Below are 27,953 nucleotides of genomic sequence, written 5' to 3'. Positions count from 1 at the left end.
CTGGTCTGCAGTATTGTGGCGTCTTGGCTTCCACAGGGGTGACTCTGAGATAATTTCTGGGTGTCTGCCAAGAGCTTTTCACCCCCAAGCACTTTGATTCTCACAGAGTGGGTCTAGCATGCCCATCTTCAATGATCAATGGTTCCTAATGGAGGAGCGGTCATGCACGGCATGAGATTTAAAAAGGACAGAGATTCTGAGCCTTTTTCCGAAGCCATTTTCTCTGTGGCAGCATAAATCAATTGCTCCAATCTAATTGTTGTGATCCGCTCAAACGTGCAGGAGTCATCCCTTGAATACGTTGTAAAGGTTTTTTAAACTTAGCAAGTACTTTCGTCTCTAAAGGAATGGTTTGATATTTTGGAAATGTGCTTATTTGCTTTCTTAGACTGGAGATAGATGAGAAGATCAGTGTCACTCTCATGTCTGTATGCTTCATTTTAAGCTGTAGCCAGGAGGCATTTAGCTTAGCTTAGCATAAAGACGAGAAACCGGGAAAACAGGTAGCCTGCCTCTGTCCAAAGGTTAAAAAAAAAAATCTTTGAGCCAGCACTGCTGAAGCTCAAAACATATCGTTTAACAGGGTTATGTGCCCTTCTGTTTCTTGTCAGGGCAACTTCACAGTGACATCTTGGAGTCACTGTTGGTTGCCTGGTGATGACAAGACCAGGAAGCGACTGCCACCGGCCAAGAAATTGTTGCGCACATAACCCCCTGTAAAACCACAAATTGTCATTGTTCCAGTCTTATTGCTAATCTATGCTGACATCTCCTGGCTGTAGCTTAATTCTGCAAGACAGAAAAAATAACTGCACTACATAAAATGAGCCAATCATTCTTTAAAAGGTAAGTGTGTAAGATTTAGGGGGATTTAGTGGCATCTAGTGGTGAGGACTGCACATTGCAACAGGCGTAAAGTTCTCCTGGTTAGAATTCCTTCAGTGTTTTTTGTTCAGGAGGTTTTTACAAGAAACCAAATTATCCTCAGAGTTCACTTCCTCTCCAAAAAGAATTCAGCATGTGATTGAAACCAGAAAAAAATACTGAATAAAGCCGTTTTGCATTACAAATCATTTTTCTCCGATGCTGTTTGGCATGTAACGGACAGGCCACTAGCCCAGCACCTGCTAATGTATGCTCACCTTTATTCTCTTATAACTTCAGATCCAGACGTTCCAGAAGTTTTTACTGGAAGAGAAATTTTCCGCAGAGGTCACTTCCTCTCCATAACAAACAGAGCAGGTGATTAAACCCATAAAAAACCCTGAATAAAGCAGTTTGGGAATGGGAATACCCAAAAACGTGAATATGCGAATACGTAAATGGCCCTATCTGGAGCCAGTGTTTGGTTTGTCCATTCTGGGCTACTGTAAAAACATGGCAGTGCATCATGGCAAGCTCCTTGGGCGAGGAACTTCTCTCTACAAAGATATAATGACACACTTGAAGGTAGTGACAACATAGCAGTTCTTATTTTCACGTGATTATACAGTAAAGAAAAAGCACTTAATACATTATTTTCCATTTCTGCCAATATATCCTCCTAAATCTTACACACTGTGCCTTTAAATCTCATCATCAAAAAAAATCTGTCAAAGCTATTATAAGCACTTCAGAATGCAGCAGTGTCAGATGTTTCTCATTAATATGGGTTAACACCTCACTCTGTTTCAGTGTATTATAAACATAAATTCCGCATCATGTCACACAAGACATTTTTATATTTGTCAGTTTATTCCCTTTGCAGCGATTAAACATGATAGTAAATATATCTCACAGTGAAAAACACATCTTCCCATTGTTCACTGGTGCAGTAGCTCAAGTGCTGAGCAAACTCAAATGCCTTTTTGTTTCACAGTTTATCTGCATTGGTGCCCTTACATAGGAATGTATTATTTCTGCCCTGCAGGGTATTGCTTAAGAGAGCCAGCAGTACAGTTCTTTAGACGGTTATACCATGGATTATTGTCAGTGCTGAGGTTGCTTTATTACAGTAGATAGGCTGCTACCCAAATGTCAGTGTTTTTGCATTGCTACTCTGCAGTTATAAGTAAGTGACACAAGATAACACCCCACAAAGCACAGAAAATGAGGAAAGGAAATAAAAAGAAAATTAAGAAAAAAAGCTGAGATAACTCTCATCATCATTATTATTATATTTTTTACACCTTGGTCTTGACAGCAGTTTTGTAGATATTTCAGAGTGTGTGTTCCTGTTTCTATTAAATATTGTCTTGTCACTGTCCTGTGTGGCAGATTCATATATTGGAACTTTGCTGACACCTACAGTTTCAAGTGTGTAAGTGTGTTAAACTGTGTGCCAGCACTGGTACTACAGCAGCGATTGTAACAGTAGTAGTGACATAGGTTGCTTTGGTAACTGTAGAAGTAGTAAGGAAAAAGGAAGCAGAGAGACCCCCTCTTATGAAACATTACTACAGATAATGTTGAGGTGATATTTTAACCACTAGAGGTTGCACTGTTCTGTGAATCCCCATATAATGTACTTTCATCTGCTGTGTGTAAAATGTAATGTATCCATACATGGATACAGGCCTCGGGGCTCAAAGTGTCAGGGCACCCCTGGCCTTCACCTACAAAATTTCACTTGGAGAGACACGTACCAACCTAGAAGAGACATAAAATAACCACAAAGAGATGCAAAAGAACTGCAAATTCACTCAAAATGACTACAAATAGATTTTTTAAAAATTACTAAGACACGTAAAATGACTACAAAGACACTCACAGTGACTACAGAGAAAGACAAAATGACTTAAAGAAATGTAAAGCAACTATGAGACTCAGAATTACCACAAAGAGATACAAAATGAGAAATAGATTCAAAATGACTACAACATACTAAAAATGACTACAAAGATACACCGACAAAAAGACGCTTAATGGCTACAAGGAGACACAAAGCAACCAAAAAGAGACACAAAACAGCTACAAAGAGACTCAAATGACCACAAAGAGACACAAAACAACTACAAGGAGGTGCAAAATGATGTACTCACAGTGACCACAAAGAGACTCAAACAACTGCAAAGAGACTCAAACAACCACAAAGAGACACTAAACAACTACAAAGAGACTCAAAATGACTATGAAACTCAAAGTGACCACAAAGAGACTCAAACAACCACAAAGAGACACTAAACAACTACAAAGAGACTCAAAATGATTACAGCGACACTCAGTGATCACAAAGAGACTCAAACAACCACAAAGAGACACTGAACAACTACAAAGAGACTCAAAATGACTAAAAAGAGACTCAAAACAACCACAAAGAGACACTAAACAACTACAAAGAGACTCAAAATGACTATGACACTCAAAGTGACCACAAAGAGACTCAAATAACCACAAAGAGACACTAAACAACTACAAAGAGACTCAAAATGACTACAGCGACACTCAGTGATCACAAAGAGACTCAAACAACCACAAAGAGACTCAAACAACCACAAAGAGACACTGAACAACTACAAAGAGACTCAAAATGCCACAAAGAGACACTGAACAACTACAAAGAGACACAAAATGACCACAAAAAGGCACAAAACAACTACAGAGAGACTCAAAATTACCACAAAGATACTCAAAACAAAGAGATGCAAAATGACTACAAAGACACAAAAAAACTACAGAGAGGTGCAAAATGACTACAAAGAGACACAAAATACAGTAACTACAAAGACACACAAAACCACAGAGAGATGTGTAACGTCTGTAAAGAGATGCAAAACAACAACAACACTTAACAACTATAAGTCTGTGTGTCTTGGTCCTGTGTTGGAGAGGTGATGGGGCCCTCTGCATGTGTTGCCCAGGGGCCCATAATGCACATTGCGAATGTACCATCTTGTACTGTATGTAAACGTTAGAGTTGCATCTGTAATCAAAGTCTCATATTTCTTGTATACTTTTGAATGGTCAGATTTAAGCCCAAAAAAAGTTCTATAATATACATCCCTCACTCTAGCAAACACACACTTAAAAACTGGCATGCTGGGACACATAGCTGATGGTGCCTTTCAGAGAACATAATGGGAAACGTCACATCAAGGTGAAGAGAAAGTCGTGCCCTTTGTCACAGCACTCACGACATCTTTCCTTATTTCAGAGATGGCTGTAGGTTTTAGATTGGACACAGCAGCACTGGCTGAGTCCCAGAATGTTTTTTTTTTTTTTTTTTTTTTAGCTGAGGGAAGTGCAAGTCATCGTCAAGGGCAAAGACCAGGGGATACTGAGTTCGCTTTGGAGTCAGGCCAGATGGCATGTGACACAACTGGAAAGACACTGCAAAATAGTAGGGCATTTCAGGGACATTTAAAGAACATATCCAAAACACATGTGAATATTTGTGCAAAAAAAAAAAAAAAATCATAAAGCGCATTCACAAAGCGCAAAATCTACCCATATGACAGATAAGTATAAAAATGTCCAAAAAAATAAAGATGACTAAGAAAACTAAATTGTAGAGAGAATAAACATGTTGAAATCACCACTCTAGACACATATTTCATATTTTCTATTTAGATACAATCCCACCAAAACCTTTGTTGATGCAGAGAATTTAAGCTTATAGGTATTTATAAACAATTACCATAATAATAATCAAACAAGAGATCTGCCATGAACACTGTTATATATGCATGCACATAGGCCTGATTTTTATCATCACATAGAAATGAAGGTAAATCATTGTATTTGTGACGTCAAAATCTTGTGAAGGGCAAATTACCATGACTCAGTACATGGATGGATTACTGAATGGACCTACCAGGGGCCCGAAGTGTCAGGGCTTCCCCTGGCCTTCATCTGCAAAATGTCACTTGAAGAGACACGTACCAAACTTGAGACATGAAATGACTACAGACAGATGTAAACATCTACAACGAGATGTAAACAACTACAGAGACACAAAATGACTACAAAGACACGTAAACCACTACAAAGAGACTCGGAATGACCACAAAGAGACACAAAATGACTACAGAGAGACACAAAATGACTACAAAGAGATGCGAAACAGTTGCAAGATGACTCAAAATGACCACAAAGAGACACAAAATTATTACAGAAATGCTCAAAACAACTACAAAGAGACACAAAATGACCGCAAAGAAACATAAACAAATACAAAGAGACTCAAAATCACTACAAAGAGACATAAACAACTACATAGAGACTCAAAATGACTACAAAGAGACATAAACAATTGCACAGAGACTCAAAATCACTACAAAGAGACATAAGCAACTACAAAGAGACTCAAAATGACCACAAAGAGACGTAAATAACCACAGACTCAAAATGACTACAAAGAGACTCAAAATGACCACAAAGAGACGTAAACAACCTCAGAGACTCAAAATGACTACAAAGAGACTCAAAACGACCACAAAGAGACTCAAAATGACTACAAAGAGACGTAAACAACTACAAAGAGACTCAAAATGACCACAAAGAGACGTAAACAACCACAGAGACTCAAAACAACCACAAAGAGATGTAAACAACCACAGGGACTCAAAACGACCACAAAGAGACTCAAAATGACCACAAAGAGACGTAAACAACCACAGAGACTCAAAACGACCACAGAGACTCAAAATGACCACAAAGAGACGTAAACAACCACAGAGACTCAAAATGACTACAAAGAGACTCAAAACGACCACAAAGAAACATAAACAAATACAAAGAGACTCAAAATGACTACAAAGAGTCATAAACAACTACAAAGAGACTCAAAATGACTACAAAGAGACATAAATAACCACAGAGACTCAAAATGACCACAAAGAGATGTAAACAACCACAGAGACTCAAAACGATCACAAAGAAACATAAACAAATACAAAGAGACTCAAAATGACTACAAAGAGTCATAAACAACTACAAAGAGACTCAAAATGACCACAAAGAGATGTAAACAACCACAGAGACTCAAAACGACCACAAAGAGACTCAAAATGACTACAAAGAGACGTAAACAACTACAGAGAGACTCAAAATGACCACAAAGAGACGTAAACAACCACAGAGACTCAAAACGACCACAAAGAGACTCAAAATGACTACAAAGAGACATAAACAACTACAAAGAGACTCAAAATGACCACAAAGAGACTCAAAATGACTACAAAGAGATATAAACAACTACAAAGAGACTCAAAATGACTACAAAGAGACATAAACAACTACAGAGACTCAAAATGACTACAAAGAGACTCAAAATGACTACAAAGAGACATAAACAACTACAAAGAGACTCAAAATGACCACAAAGAGACTCAAAATGACCACAAAGAGACGTAAACAACCACAGAGACTCAAAATGACCACAGAGACTCAAAATGACTACAAAGAGACATAAACAACTACAAAGAGACTCAAAATGACCACAAAGAGACTCAAAATGACTACAAAGAGACATAAACAACTACAAAGAGACTCAAAATGACTACAAAGAGACATAAACAACTACAGAGACTCAAAATGACCACAGAGACTCAAAATGACTACAAAGAGATGTAAACAACTACAAAGAGACATAAACAACTACAGAGACTCAAAATGACTACAAAGAGACTCAAAATGACTACAAAGAGACATAAACAACTACAAAGAGACTCAAAATGACTACAAAGAGACATAAACAACTACAGAGACTCAAAATGACCACAGTAACTCAAAATGACTACAAAGAGATGTAAACAACTACAAAGAGACTCAAAATGACTACAGAGGTGTAAACAACTACAAAGAGACTCAGAATGACTATAAAGAAATGCAAAACAGCTGCAAGATGCCTCAAAATGACTACAAAGAGACACAAAATTATTACAAAGAGACTCAAAACAACTACAAAGAGACACAAAATTATTACAAAGAGACTCAAAACAACTACAAAGAGACTCAAAAATGACTACAGGGTCCTACCTGGAAAATGTCATCTCAAATTACCAACCAGGAAGAGGCTTAAAAATGCCACAAAGAGACATAAAGATCACACATTGTGATGCAAAGGAACTGCTGCAAAGGACACAAAATAACTACAAAGATATGCACAACAACTAAAGAAAGATGCAAAGAATACAACACAAAAAAAAGAGGCAAAATTACCACAAAGTCTGTTTGTCTTGCTCCTGTGTAGGGGAGGTGGGGGGCCTTTTGCATATCTGTGCCCAGGGGCCCATTGTCTCATCATCTGCCCATGACTCAATAGTGGGACTGAAAACCACCTTTAAGAAGCACAAGTGCTGTCACAGTAGTGTCTTTCTCTGACATATTTATACAGGGAGGTGAAACTCTTCTAACAATTCTACAGTTACACTAATGAACACCAGAGTTTTCAAAAAGCAATACTGTATCAAGGGAGATCCAGATATATGTCTGTTATTAGCAATAACAGCTACCTACCACCTGATGGTGCTATAACACAGTCAACGTCAGACGGTCAAAGCCTTTGCAGTACAGTTTGAGGCTTTAAATAGCAGTGATGTACTTCTACATCTCAGCACTGAAGAACCATGAATCACCATCCGAGAGACACAGTTTAATCTACTCAGGAATGTAGAGCGTGTCACGCTGGCAATAAATATTACACTCTCATGCATTCTATACCATATGTCGATTGATGAACCGTGACTTCAACGTTTCTCCTCAAAATAAAGAGTGAGATTACACATATTTCACTCCCGTAGCCACTGCCGCCTTGTAAATCTTCTGCAGCAAGCTGAATATTCCCAAAACTCAGGAGAAAATTGGAAGTGCCTTTATCTTTTTTGCTTATAAAATATGTAACACCCTGTCCAAAGATATTAGAGTGGCTGACGCAGCAGACGTTTTTGTTTACAAATCTTCCAGTTCCCAGCAGTCTGTTTGTTGCTTTTCATTTAATTATTGTCCAGTGATTGTTATGGAGTGCAGTATTTACTTGGTTATATTGTTAAAATGTCCTAATCACATCTTGGACAATTCCTAAATGAGTCTACTCTTGTTCTATTTAAGACAAAGATGGACACAATAAACCAAGAAGGCCTGCAGATATATCTAAATATAAAATCATGGTGGAGTTTCTGATTTCACTACACAGTTTCCTAAAATTGTTTTGCGCAGACGTCGACTTTAGGTATCAGAATGTGAACATTTTTGCGGCTTCATCATTTTCCACATTTAGCAGGCCACAGTTTGGCTCAGGAGCAGGTGGAATCAGATCTGACCCAGAACCAGTATCATTGTTTTCATCAATGATAGTGCCCGGCACCATCTGCTCCAATTCATCATTTATATTCGGTGTGTGACGTCACCACTAAAATGATCTTCCTCACTATTGTCAGCAGAAATATAGTGTCCTGCTGTTAGCTTTTATACAACACAAACCCTGCCTGCACATTAAACCCTAGCATACATTTAATTCCATTATTGATTTATTTATTTTAGATGTATGCATTTAAGTTATCCTTTTACTAATAAATTATGTAACGTTACATGTCCACCCATTAATACAGTCTGACTACCACACTGGTCTGTTCTGCAGTGCAGCAGCATGACTGAGACCACACCTTCACAGGTATGGATTTCTGTTGAAGGCCATATATTACATAGGCTCAAATAATGAACCTAAAATTATACGTTAAATAATAACACGTCAATAAGTGTGCACATATATTATGGTAAGCAAGTTTTAAATTACTTTTTGTGCATTGCCCATCAATTATTTCATAGTAAGGTTAATTTAGCTACTTTAAAACGGTAGCTTAAAAATGCTAGCTTGTGATATCTTTATTTTTAGCTAAAGCTAGCTTCCTAGAAAATAGCACAAATACCACTACCGTTTTTTCCCACTTAGCAAAATATGAAGAACTATTGTCACCCATTCTTAACTATCAAAAAAAACCTTGGCCTAAATATGTAAGATTAATTTTAGCCAGCATAAGTTTGTGTTTCCTATGTTAGCTAGAAATGTTAACGCTAGCTAGGTAGCGAGCAGTTAGCTTGCGTTGCTAGCGAGCACCTAGCATCAGGAGCAACGGCTTGTTCAGTTAGCAGTTAGCTAGTTAGCGCCGCAAGCTAGCTACTCAGGCGAGCACGCTAACTAGCATAAATGCTAGCTGGCTACCAAGCGTTTTTTAACTGTATTATTTTATGGTAAATATGTTGCCCCAGTCAAGCCGTATATAATGGTCCTGTCGTGTATGAGGGGACATTATCAGGTTAGTATTAATGATAAAATAGGAGAGTCACAGACGGGCTAAATGTCATAGCTAAAAACTAATTCAGTTGAAGGAGAGTAACCTAGTTATTAGCTAGTTACCAGCTAACCTAAAGGTAGCTTGTGGGTCCAAATGCAGACCTCACTCCTGAATACAATAACTTTAGGTTTAAAGTTATTTATTGTCAACAATTAAAAGAGCAATTGTTGCCATTGAAAAAAATGGGTCACAGACTCCCTCCAATTATATTTATGAATAACAGAAATGATCATATAAAACATATTATAGACATAAAAAGAGAAACTAAATGTAAGCATATCAAGTGGTGCAAGTTAAAATGATAAAATATAACATATGTACAATATGAAGTAAGTGATATAAAGCAGTAGTTGCGAATACACAAATTGTAATAGTCATATGATGTAGTAAAATGTTTGCTCAACAGGACTGTTATAAAAATGTATATACAGAGGTGCGAGTAGTTTGGTTAAAGAAAGGTAAAGTGACGTAATTACTTTATCATCTTTCAGATGCTTGATTTTCCATGCCTAGAAAACTGTCGTGCAAAATACAGCAACTCAAACAAATATTTTGATGCTATTGTTAACAGGATTATGAGAGTGCATCAAGGTGGTCTTAGTACTAATGTGCATGCACCACCTGGATGTAAACTGCAACAGCAGTGCTATGCTAAGTAGGGATGCACAATATTGGATTTTTTGCCAATATCCGATATGCTGATATGTAATAACTCATTTGACCGATAACTGATACTAATATTGATGTATCTACTTTTCCCTACCTAATTTTAGTGATCATCAAGTCTCTTCTGTAGTGGAATTAACATCATATTATGCATGTACACTCTCATAATGATGGCCCACCAGCAGATGGAGACATAAAATACAATACTTTTCAATGTATGTAATTTTAATTTATGCAAAATTTAAGAAAGCAGTAGTTCATTTTAAAGCTGCTGTTGGCCAATACCAGTGATGTACCAATATTATCAGCATGTTGGCCGATTTGGATATTTCATTACTAAGTCTATAACGGCTGATAGCGATGACATGCAGATATTATTGTGCATCTTCCAACATGAGACCTGCATGCAACCTTACGAACAGTGGCCAAAACTGTAGACTATGGACATTATCTCCCTCACAATAATGTGCCTACTAATATTATTTCACCACTGGTTGGCAAGAATAAGCAGCATACACATTTTCCTAAAAATAACACTTTTGGGGAAAGGATTAGGTTGGATAATTGCCATATTTTCATAACAATTAGACTGCATAGCAAACAACTGAGATACATAACCTCTCCTCTGGCTAAAAGTGGGCTAACAACAAGGACAGCACAAAGACTCACCTACACCGGACTGATCCTTTCATTATGGTTTCCTAATTTAAGTGACTGGTCATTTAAAGAACATGAGCCTGCCAAAGATCATTGGACACATTACTAAATGGACCTAAACCACAATGGGAGCATTAATTCTGCCTATATAGTCTTTATGAGGTGCTCATAACCTTGAATGTACACATGCATCTCCTTGTGGGTAATTTCTATGTGGAATCTGGAATAATTAGTCTGATTATTTTGACAGCTGTTCCATAAGATCTTTCAGCTCAGGAAAAAGCGAGAGTGCAGTGAAGGCCATATCATTATTGTGTTTATTACCTCCATCCTAATAGACCCATTAGCATCAGGCACAAGAAAATACAAAGCTGTCACTCAAATGAATGCGCAGTGAAATGTTTAACCCACACACTAACAATGGTACAGATGCACACAAACACTTAAAGTAAGGGGTTACACTATTACACTATTTGGCACAAAATGTCCCTGTTAAGGAGAATATAACATTTTAATATTCACATTAAGCCACTCATATCATGCCTTTTGGCTTGAAATGATAAGATTTATCTGGTGCTAATCTCTCGGCAAATGTCATCTATGAATATAAAAGGTATGCAGTCCTTGTCTTGTCACATGCTGCATGTTACATTGCAACATCACTCTGCAGAAAGATGATGTTGCAGGGGCGAGAATGGAGGATAAATGAGAGAGGGAGAGTTGCAGTGCATCATCTCTCTGATGTGGAAAATTGGGCTACAGACGGCTAATACATGTTATGACTGGAATAAAAATGTAACTGTTAGGGTGACAACAAAGAGATGAGTCATGCACTATTTTCATACTTATTGCCTGATGGATGCAATTCATTTGTCAGTCACATTTTTGGTCACAATGAAAATTTTGCCATTTTAAGTTTATGCATTGAGACTGAAACTATCAGAACATGTTACAAGAGTAAGTAGCATGCAGTGCAAATGATACAGAGCTTCAGATAAATAGCATTTTATGTAGCAATAGAGTATTTTGTGTAAGACAGGAAATTATTTCAGAGATTATTTTGCATTCTCAAGATTTATTTAGGTTTTACAGACATTAGTTTTAAGTGCATCAAAACATACAACAATCACAATATTTCTGCCCGTCATCTTTAAATTGTCTGCTGTTGTCACTATCTGCTTCTGAAACATCAAACAGCCATGCATGACCTCCCAATGTGATGGAAAGAGGGAAAGTGGTAGAATGAAAGGGGAGGGAGAGGACATGCAGTTTTTATGAAGCATTCATGTTGTTGATGTTTTCCCCCCCCTGTCTGCTTCTGACACTAAAACATGAGGGAAGTAGGCTAGTGTGGATCTTAACGTATAGCACCATGTTTCCTTGCCACCTTAACGTCAACCTCCTATTGTCAAAAAAGTGACCAAGCTGCGCAAAGAAACATGCCGCAGAAGAAGAAGCACTCAGATATGGTGTGTTAGATAAAAGATGATATCCATTCTATTTCACAAGCTTCCATCTCTCACTGCTGCTCTTGCTCTCCATCTGTTTCCAGGTGGGAGGTGCCATGGTCAGAGGGAAGATGTGCAAAAAAATAATTTGAAGGCATTCCTCAGCTTCGGCGCCCTCATCTTTTGTACCTGACTTATGCAAGATGCAGCTATTGTGAGAGAAAAAGCGTTTAGCAGAGAAGGACAACTGCAGAACGAGGCAGAGCAGCAGGAAGAGGAGGACATTTGACAGATAAAAAGAGGGAGCTCTGCAGCAGGATCCCCACCGTGCCTGAGCACAGGACTGCGTGACTGGTCTGTGCAAGCAGAGGGAGAGAGGGAGGAGAGAGGAGAGAAGGGAGGAAGGTAGGAGAGAAAGAAGGGGGAGGGGAGGCAATTCAGCGCAGTGCAAGCTGACTGGATGAGTAGCAGCCGCGGCACAGGCAGCAGCATCAGCACCACTAGCCGTAGCATCTTTCTTTGTGGCTGCTGGAGGCTGTCTTGTGGCTGCTGTAGCATCAACATCATCCCCACACACATAAATATCTGGACACAGGCGCTCCAACAGCTTCCTTCATACACACACATGTCGTGGTGGCCACCGAGGAAGAGGTAGTAAGTGACGGGGCTCGGGGGACAGAGGGACACAGGAAGAGGAAACAGGGACGACCGGTGGTAGTGCGAGCCAGAAAAGGGCTGGAGCGACGGTGACTAGAGCAGCAGCAGCAGCAGCAGTAGTAGCGGCACCATGGCACAAGCCGCTAAGCAGCTCCGTAAGACCAAGGACCTCGCAGAGGCCGCCGCCCAGGAGCAGCGGGAGAAGGAGGAGGAAAAGATAAAAAAGAGGAATCGATCCAGGGACCGCAGGCGCAAGGTATGGCTGGCTGTCTCAGGAGACAGGGGAGGTGACAGTGTTTCTTACATCCATCTTTTCCCCCTCTACCTGCCTTTCTCTGTCTCTGTAAGATTCTCTCTGTCACTGCATTTATTGTGCAAGACTGGTGAGGATGCAATTACACATGTATAATTACACAGTTGGTCTTGTGGCCTCAGCTGGTGTGTGCGTGTGTGCGTGTGTGCAGGCTAACCAATCAAGCACATATGCTCTGGTGCACGTTGTGTTTGCTCGGGCAGATATTAAGCTGTGGGGGAAGGAAAAGGAGGCTGTAAATGATGATAGTGTGCCGTTAGAGGTGTGACCGGTGTAGGCTGTTGGTTAAATAACAGGTTAAGTCTTTCCTCTCACAAGCATTTGGGGGGATTTCAGCCTCGCATGGGTGCAGCTCATTCATATTAATGCAATGCAAGTTCAGTGTGCTGCACTTACATGTATTTTCTGCACATAATCCCATCACCATTAAAACGCACTGCATGCTCCACTCTTTCCCACGTAGCTGTGCTGCTCTTAGATTTGGTGTCTTCCCCCATATTACAGGGTTTTTTTTCATTGGGGAAGATGTAAAATGGAGGGGGAAGATGGAGGTACACTCTAATAATAGATGCAATTTTAACCCATCTGTATATGTTCTTTTGGGGAGCATGTGTGTGCTACACGTATTGTTCAATCAAGCTAATTATATAATATTTGCTGCCAGTATTATTTGTTCCGCAGAGACTTAATATTTTAATGTGTTGTCAGCAACTAGGCACATAGAATCTCATCCTGTAGGCATGGGATTTCTCATTCACCCCTACGTCTCACTTCTCCCCAGCTCTCTCCCACACCGGCTGTGCCTTTAGGTGTAGATTTTATTGGGGTTGTGCCGCCTTGCACTCATGCTCGGCGGCACTGGAATAATGCATATTCTATTGTAAAAGGTACTTGTTGAATGGATTAAAAAAAAAACTTGAATGAATTTGATCCCTGAGTGGAATTAGCAACATTATGCCACATACAGAGGCTCAGTGTTCAATGCAAAGCAGCTCTTAATTGCTTTCTGTTTCTTCTGCAATATATCTGTGTGCACATATTGATGTGGAGTTGGTGGCAAGAGGAAAGACAGGTCTTTGTTATATTCACTCTGTGAGATGTGTGTATGAAACATAGAGAATTAGCATTTGACCGAAAGACAGAAACATAGAGAAAAAGAGCTTGTCCAAAAAATGGTTTCTGCAGAGAGAGCTTGGGTGCTCATGAAGTGAAAGCTGTTTTATGTATTTAATATTCTCCCAACATAAAACACATTGTTTGTCCCGACCGCAAAGCTGTGTGGTTTGCTGATGGTTTCCAAGGCCATACATTAGGCTTTTAGCTGTGTGTTTTACTGGTGTACCTTTCACTGAAGATCCTGGCAACTGCAGTGATGAAAATGTGGTGATGTAGTGAGGTGTTACATTTTCTACAGTAACATGGAATCAGTTGTGTTAGCTGTGTATTGTCAGCAAAATTGGCCCTCTTTAATATCCACTTAGGCACTATCCATAGACAGGCTTGACTGAAAATGTATTCCTCTACGTAAAATCATTCAATCTGAATTGATTTTCAGTGAAGAACAACATGCAGAATGTGAATTGGATTGCATTGGACATAGCATGAATTGGTCTCGTCACTTCCTGTTTGTTGTGTAACTAAGAGTTTGGTGTTGGCAACTTATATAAGAATAACTTAATTTTGAGTTGTAAATGTGATTAGGCAGCAAAAGCAAGTTTGCTAAGTTATGTAAGCGCTTGGAATTACTACAGGTGTGAACACTGAACAAACTGAGCTGAGAACTGAAGGAGATAAAACAGTAGACATTTATTCTGTCTCAGCCAGACAATGAACTCCAGGATACACGTGACTATGCGAGATTTAAATTTAAGATATATAATACCTAACTTTTTTGCATTACAATAAAAACCACTAGAAAAGTGTTGTATATTTTGTTGAGTTGTGTACTTACATTCTCCCAAATGTTTCCAACAATGTTTAAACCCAGACAAATTTTGATTTTAACCAGGGACATGGTCCATTTCATTTGACTGCCTTAACCTGTCAGTGGTGTCACATCCACTTTGCACATGCCATAGGGTTGTGGTTGTCTACCAGAAGCTACAATACATTGACTTTTATCCAGTTTAAGCCATATTTTTTACAATACACTTTTTAGATCTTGCACGTTTGTAACTATATATTTAAAACGTATGAAGGGTTTTAGTCATTCAGCGTCTGGATCTTTAGTTATCACAGAAACAAGCTGAGCAAATGTTAGCAGCAGCTTGGCTTCAGCCCGTTTCTCCGAACAGTGTCAGAGAAACTCTTCTTTTTACCATGAAACTGCTTTATTCAGTGTTTTTACCAATTTAAATGTCAGGTCTGTTTAATTTTTGGAGAGTAGGAGACTTCTGCGGATAATTCGGCTCCCTGTAAAAACCTCCTGAACAAATGAACACAGAGGAACTCGTAACAGGAAGAAATTGACTCCAATGATGGCTTTGCTCTGTCTTTTGATTGAGAGGCAGTTACAGCTTGGTAAGACAGTCCTGATGCTGTGAGCTCAACATTCTGTTTTCCTGTATGGATCACTCTGCCCCAGACACTTTGAGCAGGTGGGTACACAGCATAACAAAACACCAGGGAACATCTTCATCAGTCAGTTGATAAATCTAGCTTTTACCAAATTCAGTTGGAAGAATCCCTGATTGGCCCCGACTGGATTTTAATGTCTGGAAAGTGTGTGATACAGAGAACGAAGCAGAATGTTGAGCTCATGTCATCAGGATGGTCTTACCAGGCTAAGGCGGTTAGACAATAATCATGTGAAAATTGTGAATGTTGACATTACCTCTTAACAAGGCTTGAAAAGATGGCTTGTGTACACTTAATTTACTATCACTTTATGAGAGAGGGGCTTCACAAAAGTCACAATTTTTTGGTCGGGCAGCAAGAAGTTTTACAGAGTGGAAAAAGGTGCCAAGTGGTGGATATGTTGCTATACAGTTACCCTTCAGTCATTTCTGCTTGTTTAAGGCCATTGTAGGCAGTGAGCAAGACTGCTTGATGCAATATTGGATATATGGATCGGTGTCTGGCAAGTATTTAATTTACCAGAGTAGCCAAAACAGGCATTTTTTTCTGATTGGTTTTATCAAGGTACTTCCTCTTTAAAAACCCTTTAACACCTGCTAATGATAAAATGATTCACAGTATGAATAACTAAACTTAAACTGATAACATGATACAGATATCTGGACATTTTGCCATTGTTAGTGATCAAAGTCAAAAATTAAGTCACTGCAAGCCAAATAAAATCAAGAGTATGAATGCTGTTTTAACCTTAAGTAGATATAATTTGATTTGTGAAAGCCAGATTCAGTGCTTGCTTCACATTATTGCACTTAGCTAGCATCTACTTATATTCATGCTGTTAGCGTTTGCTTCTTATGTGTATTTTGCTGTTCAAAAATCAATGTTTAAAAGTTTAGTAATGCTCATTTAATGTATAACAAGTCTTTGTCTCATTTGGCTCAAGAGTTCTTTTGGCTTCACTGTTGCAAAACCCAAGCACAATTACTCAGTACATAAAAATACAGGTTTGTCTTGTGGGCTGTGAGGCCATGTCAGCGGCCTAAATGAATTTGCTCCTGCTCCTAAATAAGGGGATGAAAAGTAATGCAGAACATCAGTGTTATAATATTGTTGTCTGCAGGATTTCACAGCTTAAGGCACATTTGATGCAGCAATAAGGAAGAGTTTGCTGCAAAAATAAACCCATCTCTGCTTCACTGCTTCTGTCTGAGTGGCCTTTCTCCCTCACTCTCACCTCAATCATCCACCATGCCACTTTGTGTCTCTGTTCTCTGTGTATCTCTCCCTGAATCTGTCTTTCTTCCTTCACTTGATTGTTGCTATGCACCTAAAAGGAGAGAGGAAGCAAGTCAAAGAGACAGAGAGGGAAAGAGGAGGCACGGGCAGGTCTTAATGTTCTGGGGATGTTAATTAGGTCCATTCGATGTAAATCAAACTCGGCAGCATGGCATCTCTCTTCCCTGCTCCTCCCCTTGCACAAAGGTCATCCACTACAGTGCCAACAGAGATCCTATCATAACTCTGGATGGACTGGACAGTAATGTAGTTAGGGAATCTGCAAAGAAAGTGCAGAGGCATTCTGCTTGCTCGGCTGGTTAAGGTGCATGCCAACGACCTTTGTCATTTACTTCTGCCTCTCCTATCTTTCCTGTCTTTCTTTACTTATATCTAACAAATGTAAAAAACAAAATCTTTGAGAGAAGAATAAGAGCAGAAATGTCGCAGAGGCAAACTAAATTATATAACTAAATGTTATATCTTTTGCATCGAGGTGAGTGGTGCCATGCTGTGTAAGGGAACCACTGTGGTCAGAGTTGATTGGAAATAACAAGATAACAGTAAATATGCTTGTATCTATTTTTTTGTGTATCTACTTATTAGTTTCTTCTCAGTCCAAATGAGAACTTTATTTGTTATCATCAAAGGCATAAAAGCAGCAGACGGTTTGAAATACAGCTAAATATAATGAATTGTGTTATATATGGAATAAACTGGAGTCCAATGCTTGGCTGCACTGACTGTATGTATTCTTGTCTTACTGGCTGTCACAACCACTGTGGATCACTTTCTGATTATACTGCAGCCACTGAGTCATCATTGATTATTGGCATGTTTACTAGTCACTAGTCACAACAGACCAATGACTGTCATTGATTTATGCTTCTACGAATTAGTGATGTCCTGATCATGTTTTATTGGCCCTGAACCCGATCTGAGTCCTTCAACAGTGGGTATCTGCTAATATCAAGTCCAGTCTGATAGTTATATTTACCTAAATGGTGATTAAAATATGTATCTGACACATTGAAATAACAGCTGTCGACTACTAATGCACATCTTATTTTTCGCAAGCTTTTTCATCAAAATACTGGAGGTCCTGGTTCAAAACTTTTAAATCAATCAGTTTAGATTATTGAAGAGATAGTTCCGATTTTTTGAAGTGGGGTTATATGAGGTGCTTATCCATAGTCAGTGTATTACCATCAGAACATGGCAATCGATGCACACCCAGCATAGAGAAGCAGGCAGGAGTACTGACAGAAAAACTAGGCAAGATACTGCTGTGGACAGGGGCAGCAACAAAATGTATTTTAGACACTTAAAAAAAGGCCCACCATAAAAAAATCAATATTACTTTAAGTGTGTGCTACACTGAGAACATTTTCACTATCACATAGCCCCTCTCCTTTGGCACTACAACTGTAGAATTCCTGTACTCCTACACATGAGCATAACTGTGCCTGTGGTTGAGAAAATGTAGACCCAAAGGAAAAGGCTCTCTGATGGCAAGGTAAAGTGGTAAAAATACTGTCAACATTGTGTCCATTTAAACTGCTACAGATTTTTTTGGGAAGGTCTTTTTTTAATTGGCTTAAATACATTTTGTAGCTAACCTCTGTCCACAGCTTAGCTTTGTGACAGTACTCCTGTCTGCTTCTCCAAACTGGGAGCATACTGACTGACATCTACAGAGAGGTGTAGACTCAAGTCACATGACTTTGACTTGAGTCAGACTCAAGTCACAAATTTGATGACTCGAAATAAAACTTTACAAAATCAAATAGGCTAAGACTTGCAACTCGACTTGGACTTCAATACCAGTGGCTCGTGACTTAACTTAGATTTGAGCCTTTTGACTTCAAAGTACTTGATATATTTCCCCAACCCCAAAGATTATAAAGTATGTTAAGGTTGGCAATCCTGTATATGACATCAAATTACTCTAGTAACTATTTTTCAACATTTACAATATACAACACTGGTTATTAGTGCTATATGCTATAACAGAACAGTGTCAGAAGTAGTTTTTAAGATTAAGTTCACTTGTTTTAAGAAGCTTGTTAAAAAATGGATACAAATTCATGATTCAACTGTTCAACTGTAACTCATTCATGATTTTTGTCAATGTCATATATTGTTACTGCATTACATTTGGTGAAGAGCGCAAATTAATTACTTGTTTAGGACTTGAAACTTAAAGTTTAGCACTTTGGTCTTGACTCAGGACTTGTCAGTCTTGACTTGGAGCTTGATTCGAGATTTGAACGCAGAGACTTGAGACTTACTTGTGACTTGCATTACAATGACTTGGGCCCACCTGTGTTAGGAAATGCACTGAGATACGTACCTCAAACAGCCCAACTCCAAAAATCCAAACTCTCCAGAGTGAAAAGTGAAACAGAGTGAAGCTCCTTTACTTACAAACGATCTTTGCTGAACACAGACACCAGCTTGCAGAGATCACTTAAACCAGACCATAGACAAATGTATTTTTAGCTTGTAATCAAGTTACTTATGAAATTAACATGAATTAGTTACAGCTGATATGACCTGCTGCTGGCAACATAAGTCATTTAAACAGTGAAGGTGATGGTCAGGGATGCCTGAAAATGAGAAGGTGCTACATGAATGTTTGCCATTTCTATGAATACAACCTCCTTTAAAGCATTGAATTCCCAAATGCATTTGAAAATTTGGTGTTATGGATATTCAGTTCTCTGTAACCAATGGGATAGACTAATCTGGGACTTGAAACCTTTTATTGTCGTACTTCAGCATGATGCTCCTTAGGCTTGTACATTTTCCTATCTTCTCCAGGCCTGCACTTATTACAATGGATCCAAAGATCTGCTAATGGACAGTGTGTGCACTTTGTGTTTATGTGTGTGTGCTCGCTCATGTTTTCAAAGGAGCTGTATGTGAGCATACATGCACACAGAGTTTGTGTGAGTGTGAGTGAAATAGCAAGGCTTCAGGGTATCTCATTCCACTTTTATGTAACCTTATGGATACCCAAGCCTAATTAGCCAAAACCCTCTTCTGTCTCTCTCCTTCTTTCTTTGCCTCTCTGCCCACTTTTGTCCTTGCACAAAACAATACACGGGACAGTGACATCAGAAATACTTTAAGTAATGCCTAACCTTGGTAATTAAAAGTGGTGTCATCTGCATAAATACATAATTCCAAATATGTTTTAGACAAGGGTAAAACAAATCCTCATTTGACTTATTTAGAGCTTTGGATGCAAAGATCATTGCAATCGTATCTAATCATTCAAAAAACAGTCAGATGATACGCTGTGTAAAATGCATGACAAGGCCAGACAATTTCAAACTACAAGAGGCCAAGAGGATCTTGGTAAATCTTAATATATATTCTACTGCTTCTTAGGGTACACAAGGCCGCACTGATTCAAGACTTCTATCACTTTAAACTCAGCTGCTGTCTTTGTCAGTTTCTTTTCCCTTTCTCTCTAAACCAAGTGTCAGACCATTGCAAATGGTTGCAAATCTACTGTGTTGAAGTACAGTATTATATGCTGTCCCAGATTCGACGAAAGAGGAGGTATGAAAAGAATACTTTGATTCACTGTATTGAGTGGGGAGGGGGAGGAAATGGAGTATGTTTATTTGTGCCCATGAGACTGGGGCTCTTAAGGACGTGTCCTAGAATCCAGGGGACTAATGCATCTGATTTGTCCTGTGTGCGTTTCTTTCTCTTGGGTTCACCTGTGTATTTGTCTAGATAGATGTGCACGAGCCTGTATGTATGTATGTATAGGTATTCATTCTCTTTTTAATATTGCAGTCATTGCTTGTGACACATTTTTTAAAGGGGAACACCACCTAAGAATTCCAGCATTATTTTCATGGCCTTGGCAAGTTTAATCGCTATCTGTGAACATGAGCTGGTCTCTTTCAAAGCCAGACACCAGATAAATAAGTCTGACACTTGTGATGTCATCAAGTATTAAGAGCTGCTAAATAGACAGCTAATGGGAGACTGATTTTGTGGACCTACAGAAAGATTGTTTCCTTTTTTTATACCCAAGTTAGCTTTATTTTGTTGTAGTATTTTCAGCTCTGAAACAGAAAATGTACCCATATACTCCCCTGGTAGCTCTCAGTGTTGTTTTTCCCAATTCATTGTCTATGGAGCAGCTCCAGATTTGAGTTTTTGCACTCTAGTTTTTATATTTTGTTCATGTTAACTAATATCTTTGGACTACCTTAGGCCATAGGAATAAAAATGGGCATAGTTCCGCTTTAAAGCTGAATTTATACATTGTTCACCACTTAGAGGCAGGAAAACATTAAAACAAGTTGACAGGTACATGCTGGTTTCTTGTTTTGGCTCATGTGTTAGCCTATGTATACATGCAGCAAACCCTGAGCAATATTAGCATTCATTTAGAGTCATGTTTATGGCAATACAAGAAAAGTAATTCCAATTTTTACTGCCCTTTTTGCTATATTTGGGTCACCACCAACTCCTGAGGAAGGTGTCTCAGTCTTAAGCTTGCTAGATGAGATAGCTGCTGCATTGGTCTGTCTGTCATTTGGTTGCTGGACAGGTTGACAATGGGTTTATTGGAGCTTGTTCTCTAGAAATGACTCCATACAAGACAAGGTTGATGAGAGTGATAAGGCTCAACTGTACAGCTAAACAAAATGATGCTGTCTGTATTGCTGCAATGAAATAGGACATTTAATAACTTAAGGTTTGTACATGTTGAGTCATACTGAGAACTGTTTCAGGTTGGTTGAGGTTATGGTGGAAGCTTTTACATCAGGTCAATTCTTGAAAACATTTTCAGAGACATGTCATGCGTGTGTTTTGGCGGCCAACAGCAATAGGCAGCATAATAGTGTAGGCTGGTGCCTTTTCATCCCCTCTGAGGAAAAGGGAGGGCAGGATGAGCCAAGGTCGAGCAGAGCAAAGCAGCACTCAGCCCAGCGCGAAGCAGCCACAGGCTATATTTACCTGCCAGCCTAGGATTACACTGCATCTGAGAGCCAGAGCTACCCATCTATCTACACACCACTACTGTGTGCTTGCCGAGCACCTGCTCTGATACTGTATCTGATGTTGCCCCGGATCTGTACCTGCTCAAACAACACAGGAAGATTCCAGAATAGAAACATGATGGTCGATATTTATCAGACCTCTCCGAGGGCTTATCTAGGACTCGACTCTGTCACATATTTTAATCTGGAGATCAAAGTGATTTTAGATAAGCGGGCCTTGTCAGACACCTTTGATAGATAGCAGGAAAGTCATTTGCTCCATTAATGCAAAACTTTGGTACCCAGTCTGGCTATGAACCTGAAATTCTAGTCTTTAGTGAATGGACTAAAAGAAAATAATATGTGGATTAATTAGAAATTCCAGAAATATCTTCATGTGCTGGGTTGACGAAGTAAAGATTTTCGGACTCAAACCTAAAATCCTAATAGAGTGCTGGGGGCATGACTCCTAAAACCCAGAAATGAGTCAGCATTTTTAGCACTCCTGGTTCCCTCATCTCAAAGCCAATAGGTTTTTTGAAGGGGTTTTCAATTATATGCCTGAAATAAGGTCTGTGGTACACACAAGCATAAAAGACTTTTGCTCTATGACATCAAATACGTCAGCTAATCCCCCACTTGTGTATTTTGAGGTGTCTTAAAAAAGGCAGTTGCAAACAAGTGGCTAAATGACACAACAGAACATTATCACGCCCAACATGGCCTCTAAAATCATAAAAGTGGTGTCCATTTGTGAAGATTATCTTGCTGAACAAAACGTGTAAGTGTCATAAACTTTTGTTTGAGCTGAGCACAGAGTTTATTTTCTGCAATAATGCAAAATCTAATGGAAAAATCCCATTGGTTCCTGTCAAGGGAACCAGGGCAATGCTAACTTCAGTGTTGGCCTACAAAAAACATCATCCTTGCAGCAGCCTGTACAGTGTATTAAAAAGTTAAAGACATTATTCTGCCTCAATTTCATGATCTTACATTTTTTGCCTGCAATGTATTCTTGGATAAATAACTAAACAACTTGAACTCATAGTATAGTTCATATGTGAGGCTAAAATCATAATCTTCCACTTCCCATGATATCTGTATACATTTTTCAGTCGTTTCGGCATTGTTTTGCGACACTAGCAACAGTTGACGTGGTCAGAGAGTCATTGCGCCGATGGCCCATTAGATCAATGTGCAGTCGTTGAGTTCCCTGAGTGTCACAGCTCATCTGCCAGCCTGTACCTGCTAGTCAGAACATCCATCAGCATTGTTAGCAAGGCCAACCGACGCAGAGCCCTGGCACGCACAGGGAGGGGTAACAGCTGTAAATCTTTTGGCAAAGTTTATTGTGACCCTGGGGTCAGTCAGCAGGCCGTATGAAGTGACTGATGTTACCATGGTGATTACGCTGTGACACTGCACGTGTGGGGATGATGAAGAGATGAGGACTTGGACGAGGGCATGCCTCGGTCGGCGATGAGACATCTAACATGCTGCACAGATCGCAGGCTAGACAGGGAAAATGCTGCAGGGGAAAAAGCTTGTTGCTTCAGCCACACTCTCAAAAGTCTGTGCGTGGCCCCACATTTGTGTGTATGCTGAGTTTAATTTCAACTCACACTGCCTCTGATGAGAACAAGAAAACATGAGTCAGACAGCAGTTGTATTCCAGACTTTTCTAGAGATTAGTCTTCAAGATTTAAGGATTTATTATTTATTATATAATACAGGACTGCACAACAAAATGTAGTTGTATTCTTTCATCTCAAGCAGCTCCATCTGACATCAAAAGGGACATCTTAAATATACAACAGTTACAGAACACTTCTAATTTACATAATTGACCTACATACAGTATACCTAGTACTAATGGTGCCATTGACTTACCACAGGTCATTAGCAAAATCACTATCTAAGTGCCGCTAATTCCTAAGAATCATTAGAGGAAGAGTGAAAGTGATACGGACTGGCACAAGGCCACACACACTGATATGCCCACAAAGAGCACACACCCACCCACACACACACTCTGAGCAGGAGCTGGGCATTATGTAATGGAATTAGTGCTCCTCAAGGTCTGCATGGATCATGTGGCCTGCAGGAGCCCGCTAATGCACTGAAGCAGCCACTCTCAGGCACACCCTGACTCCATCACTTTCCTCTGCTGGCCCAAACACATTTTGCAGTGTGTGTGCTGACTGATGGACACAACGCATGATCAAAACTCAAGGATTTCATATAGCAGGAATGTGTGCAACTAGGGCTGGGTGGTTTTTAGAAATTTCAATGCTATTACCCTTGAAGTGACAGATGAAGAGACTGAAAACTCATTAAACAGATGTTTTCCTCTTGGGACATAATTTACAGTTGAAAAAAGGTAATACTTTGCACCATATTTGATCATAATCCTGAGCATATCGAGACATATTTAAAATTGCAATAATATTGTATCTAGACTTTAGTATCGTGATAATATTGTATCGTGAATCCTCTGATAATTCCCACCCCTACTAATTGTTAGTTTGTATTTCAAGACTGACATATGGGTTGACCAAAAGTTGCTGTATTTATTATCTATTAGAAAACTACGTACAGAACATCCTCAGAATTTAGCTTCATATCATTTTAGATCACAAGAATAAGGGATTGAATACAGCTACTGACACAAGGATTTTCAGTCATCACAAGTACAAATATTGACACATTTTACTCATATAGTCCTCGCTCTTATAAAAAGTACAACCTTTGATTGGACACACCCATGCCATCTACGTCTTTGAAGATTTCTAGCCAACAATTTTCAGTGACCTTTTAGAAAATTCCTGTGTTAACATGTTACATTTTAATCATGCATATTATTAACACACCAGGCTTTAGCTTCTTAACCCCTGGCAATGGGATTAAAAGGCCAGCTGTTAAGGACCACCACATTCTTTAGTTGGCGGTGACATATTAGATTACTACCTTTTTGTTAAAGGTAATGAGGGGATGCTCAGAAGTCGATTCATGACGTCACCCATGAAGCAGTTAATACGACATTTGGGGATAAGAAAGCGAGGTGTGATTGAAAAAAATGGTAATTACTTGATGCACTGGAAGTAAGTGTTCTTTGACAAGTAGAGTCACCTTTATTTCACCCATTGAGGCATGCACGTGTGTAGGTGGTTTAATTGGTTTTGTGTGTGTGTGTGTGTGTGTGTGTGTGTGTGTGTGTGTGCATGTGCGTGTGTGTTTGTGTGTGCATGTGTGTATATCTGCACGATGAGAAGGGTGTCATGTGTCACTGGGATTGCTGTCTGATGGCAGATATAATGGCTCCTCTCTCTTCAGGCTCATCACTCAGTAAGCAATCTATGCTGGTGGATAGGGCACGCACACACACACACACACACACACACACATCCTGATAAAATCATTGTAATTCGGTTAAAGAGGAATACATACTGTAAACAGTATTGGTTTTCTAGTTGTGAATCTACTGAAACAAAAGCGGTTTCCAAACATCTCTGCCAAAACCAGCTGCCATTCATTCACTGGTATCACTTCACACCCTCTGATCCGAGAAAGCTTGCATCAGCACTCATTGATGGCAGCCGGGCAGGGAACACGACAGCGAGGGGAGACAGCCAGAAGCAAACTCAAACTGAGTGTTTCTCCTCAGTCGACTCTAAATCCTCATCAATCCATCTGCTACTTTTTCCTCCTTCACTGTAATTCTATCTTTCTCCTCCCCGAGTGGGTATGATCTGTTGTTGGGTGTTTCTGGTCGTGACTTTGTCATTATGTCGCTGACATGAATGTCGAGGACAAAGAAAAGAAACCAATCAACAGTGCTGTATGTCTCCCTGCACTACCCCTGTCTGCTGTCTACTGTACAGAGGCATTGAGTTGGAAAATGCACACTGCACTTGTATAAATACTTCATCGCTAATTCAATTTTAAACTCTAGATGGAAGGAGGGAAAGTGAAGCAACTGTTTGTTCTTTCTCCATGCCCTCAGACGGCACTTTTCTCTGTCAGCTATCTTTCTGTCTCTTTGCTTATCCCTGCTCTTCGCAGTGTCTGTCTCTCTGCATCCTGCCATCTTCCTCTTCTGTCTTTTTCTTTCTCTTCCTTCTCGCTCCTTGTCTTTCTCCTTTATTCTGTCTCATTAACCATTTCCTTGTTTTCATGCCTTGTTTTTCCCCACATTTAATTTTTCATGGTAGAAGCAGAGAAGGAGCACAGTTAATGAAAATGCTTAGTGTGTCATTTTTGTTGACCCGATTACATGTCTCTGTGTAAATAATGTGTAATAATGTGGTAATATTTACATCTCCAATACAATGTGTGAAAGTGTACATGTTAAGTTGCAGTGATGCATGGTCATGTCAACACACTGCTTTGGCCGGTTTGTGGAGTGGCTTAAAAATAAACTATGATTTAAAACAGGCTCTATAGAAGCGTCTATCAGGTCTACAGTGGCTGCCATTGTTTTTTTTACTCATCAGTGTTACCAGTGCACCACTTGACTCCTCTTGACAACAGCTAGAGAAAGGCTTAAGTCCCTCCTATGGCGCTGATTGGCTAATCATTAGTCCCCATGCGGTGCTCATTGAATTGATTGCTTTTTCAACCAAGAAACCACTGTTTCATGTCGTGATGCCATGACATTGAGAAGGCAGATTTAAAGGTCAGGACCAAGCCTGTAAAAGTCATGAGGGAACAATGATCAAAACATCGCTGAACTTGCACCTTTGGTATTTTTGTAAATGATTCAAACCTTGTCTCTTGGAAATTTGCAGCAGCAAAGATATTGTGAATGAAACGTAATGTTGCAGAGATGATGTTTTTTGTTTTGTTTTTTATCAGCATGATGAAGGAACATTGTTGATCAAGATATTTTGGGGGGGGGGGTTTTGCCCTCATTTAATAGGACAACTATAGCGTGAAAGGAATAGCGAGAGGAAGGGGACGTGCAGCAAAGGGCCATGGGTTGAAATCGAACCTGCAACCACTGCAGCAATGATACAGCCTTTGTGCATGGGGCACCTGCTCTACTAGGTGAGCTAGTGGGCGCCACAAAGGTTTTTGGATGCTGGCGGGTCACTGCTCATGCGGTTGACCGGTCGGTGCAGAGAGTAGCTTCTTTGCTTTCTTTTCGTTGTCACGCGAGTTGTAAGTTGTGAGAGTAATGTGCTTCGACTATATTGTATATTGACTGACTGTCTGGAGTACTTTTGTGGCGTGGTTGTGCGGATGTTGTCACTACCTCTCACATACCGGGACTAGCGAGCTAACACTAACTAGCCAGCTAGTATCGGCGAAAACAGCCCCAAAGTATGGACTGCACAAGGACTTTGTGGGTTGTTGTGCTCCTGTTTCTCATCTTGGATCATCTGCCCTCTCTAACAAATGGATATACGTAGCCTTCCGGGCAACCAACGGATCACTTACTCCAGAGACTTTCTGCTGCAGCTGCAATACCACTCTCATCAAGCTGCTGTCACAGACAAGCTGCCGGAGGAGCTACAACGTAAACACATACCTGACCGGGCAGACACCACATCTTGATATTGAAGATATCAGTAAAATGTTCACTGACGACATATTTTATTTGTTTTCCTACACAATCTGCTCTGACAAGACACCTGCTCGCAGCAACTAAAGCATGATTGAACTATTTTATGGCTATGTTAAGGCAATCATAGTACTTGGTTAAGATGCTGTCTAAACTGGTCCAGCCATGGGGTCCAGATTTCTCCTTAGTCATTAGTTCAAGGTCCACACAGTTTAATATATTCAGAATCATACTTGTGTTGGGCCATGTCATCGAGCTATTTTTCTCTCTCTGTAAGTAGCTCTCAAGTAGTTGTCCATTAGTTATTCACTCTACATTAGGAAAAGGCACTTCAAAATAAAAGCTCTGTGCTGGAGGTTTACTGTACTTGAAAATAAAGTGTGTTTCTTACAAACTTGACACCTTTGCAAATCACTTGCGGCCCATTCAGATTGGATCCGCAACTCACTTTTGGATTGTGACCCACCAGTTGGGAACCACTGGTCTAAATGTAACCATATGCAGGACCCAGGA

At 39.6% G+C, this 27,953-nt stretch overlaps 1 protein-coding gene across 1 annotated transcript in view; it reads left to right on the top strand.

Annotated features, from left to right (window-relative positions):
* The first annotated feature begins 12,440 nt into the window (after positions 1-12,440).
* ank1b (ankyrin 1, erythrocytic b) overlaps positions 12,441-27,953 on the top strand; it is a 110,587-nt gene continuing 95,074 nt past the window's right edge. Inside the window, exon 1 of the mRNA XM_050053050.1 lies at positions 12,441-12,956. Within this exon, the coding sequence (XP_049909007.1) occupies positions 12,831-12,956 (126 nt within the window). The 5' untranslated portion in view covers positions 12,441-12,830. The remainder of the gene's footprint in view (positions 12,957-27,953) is intronic.

Source organism: Epinephelus moara, chromosome 9 (assembly GCF_006386435.1).
Source record: "Epinephelus moara isolate mb chromosome 9, YSFRI_EMoa_1.0, whole genome shotgun sequence".
Taxonomy (NCBI): Eukaryota; Metazoa; Chordata; class Actinopteri; order Perciformes; family Serranidae; genus Epinephelus; species Epinephelus moara.
The sequence above is the reverse complement of the archived record's forward strand: the minus strand, read 5'-3'. Positions and strand labels throughout refer to the sequence as shown.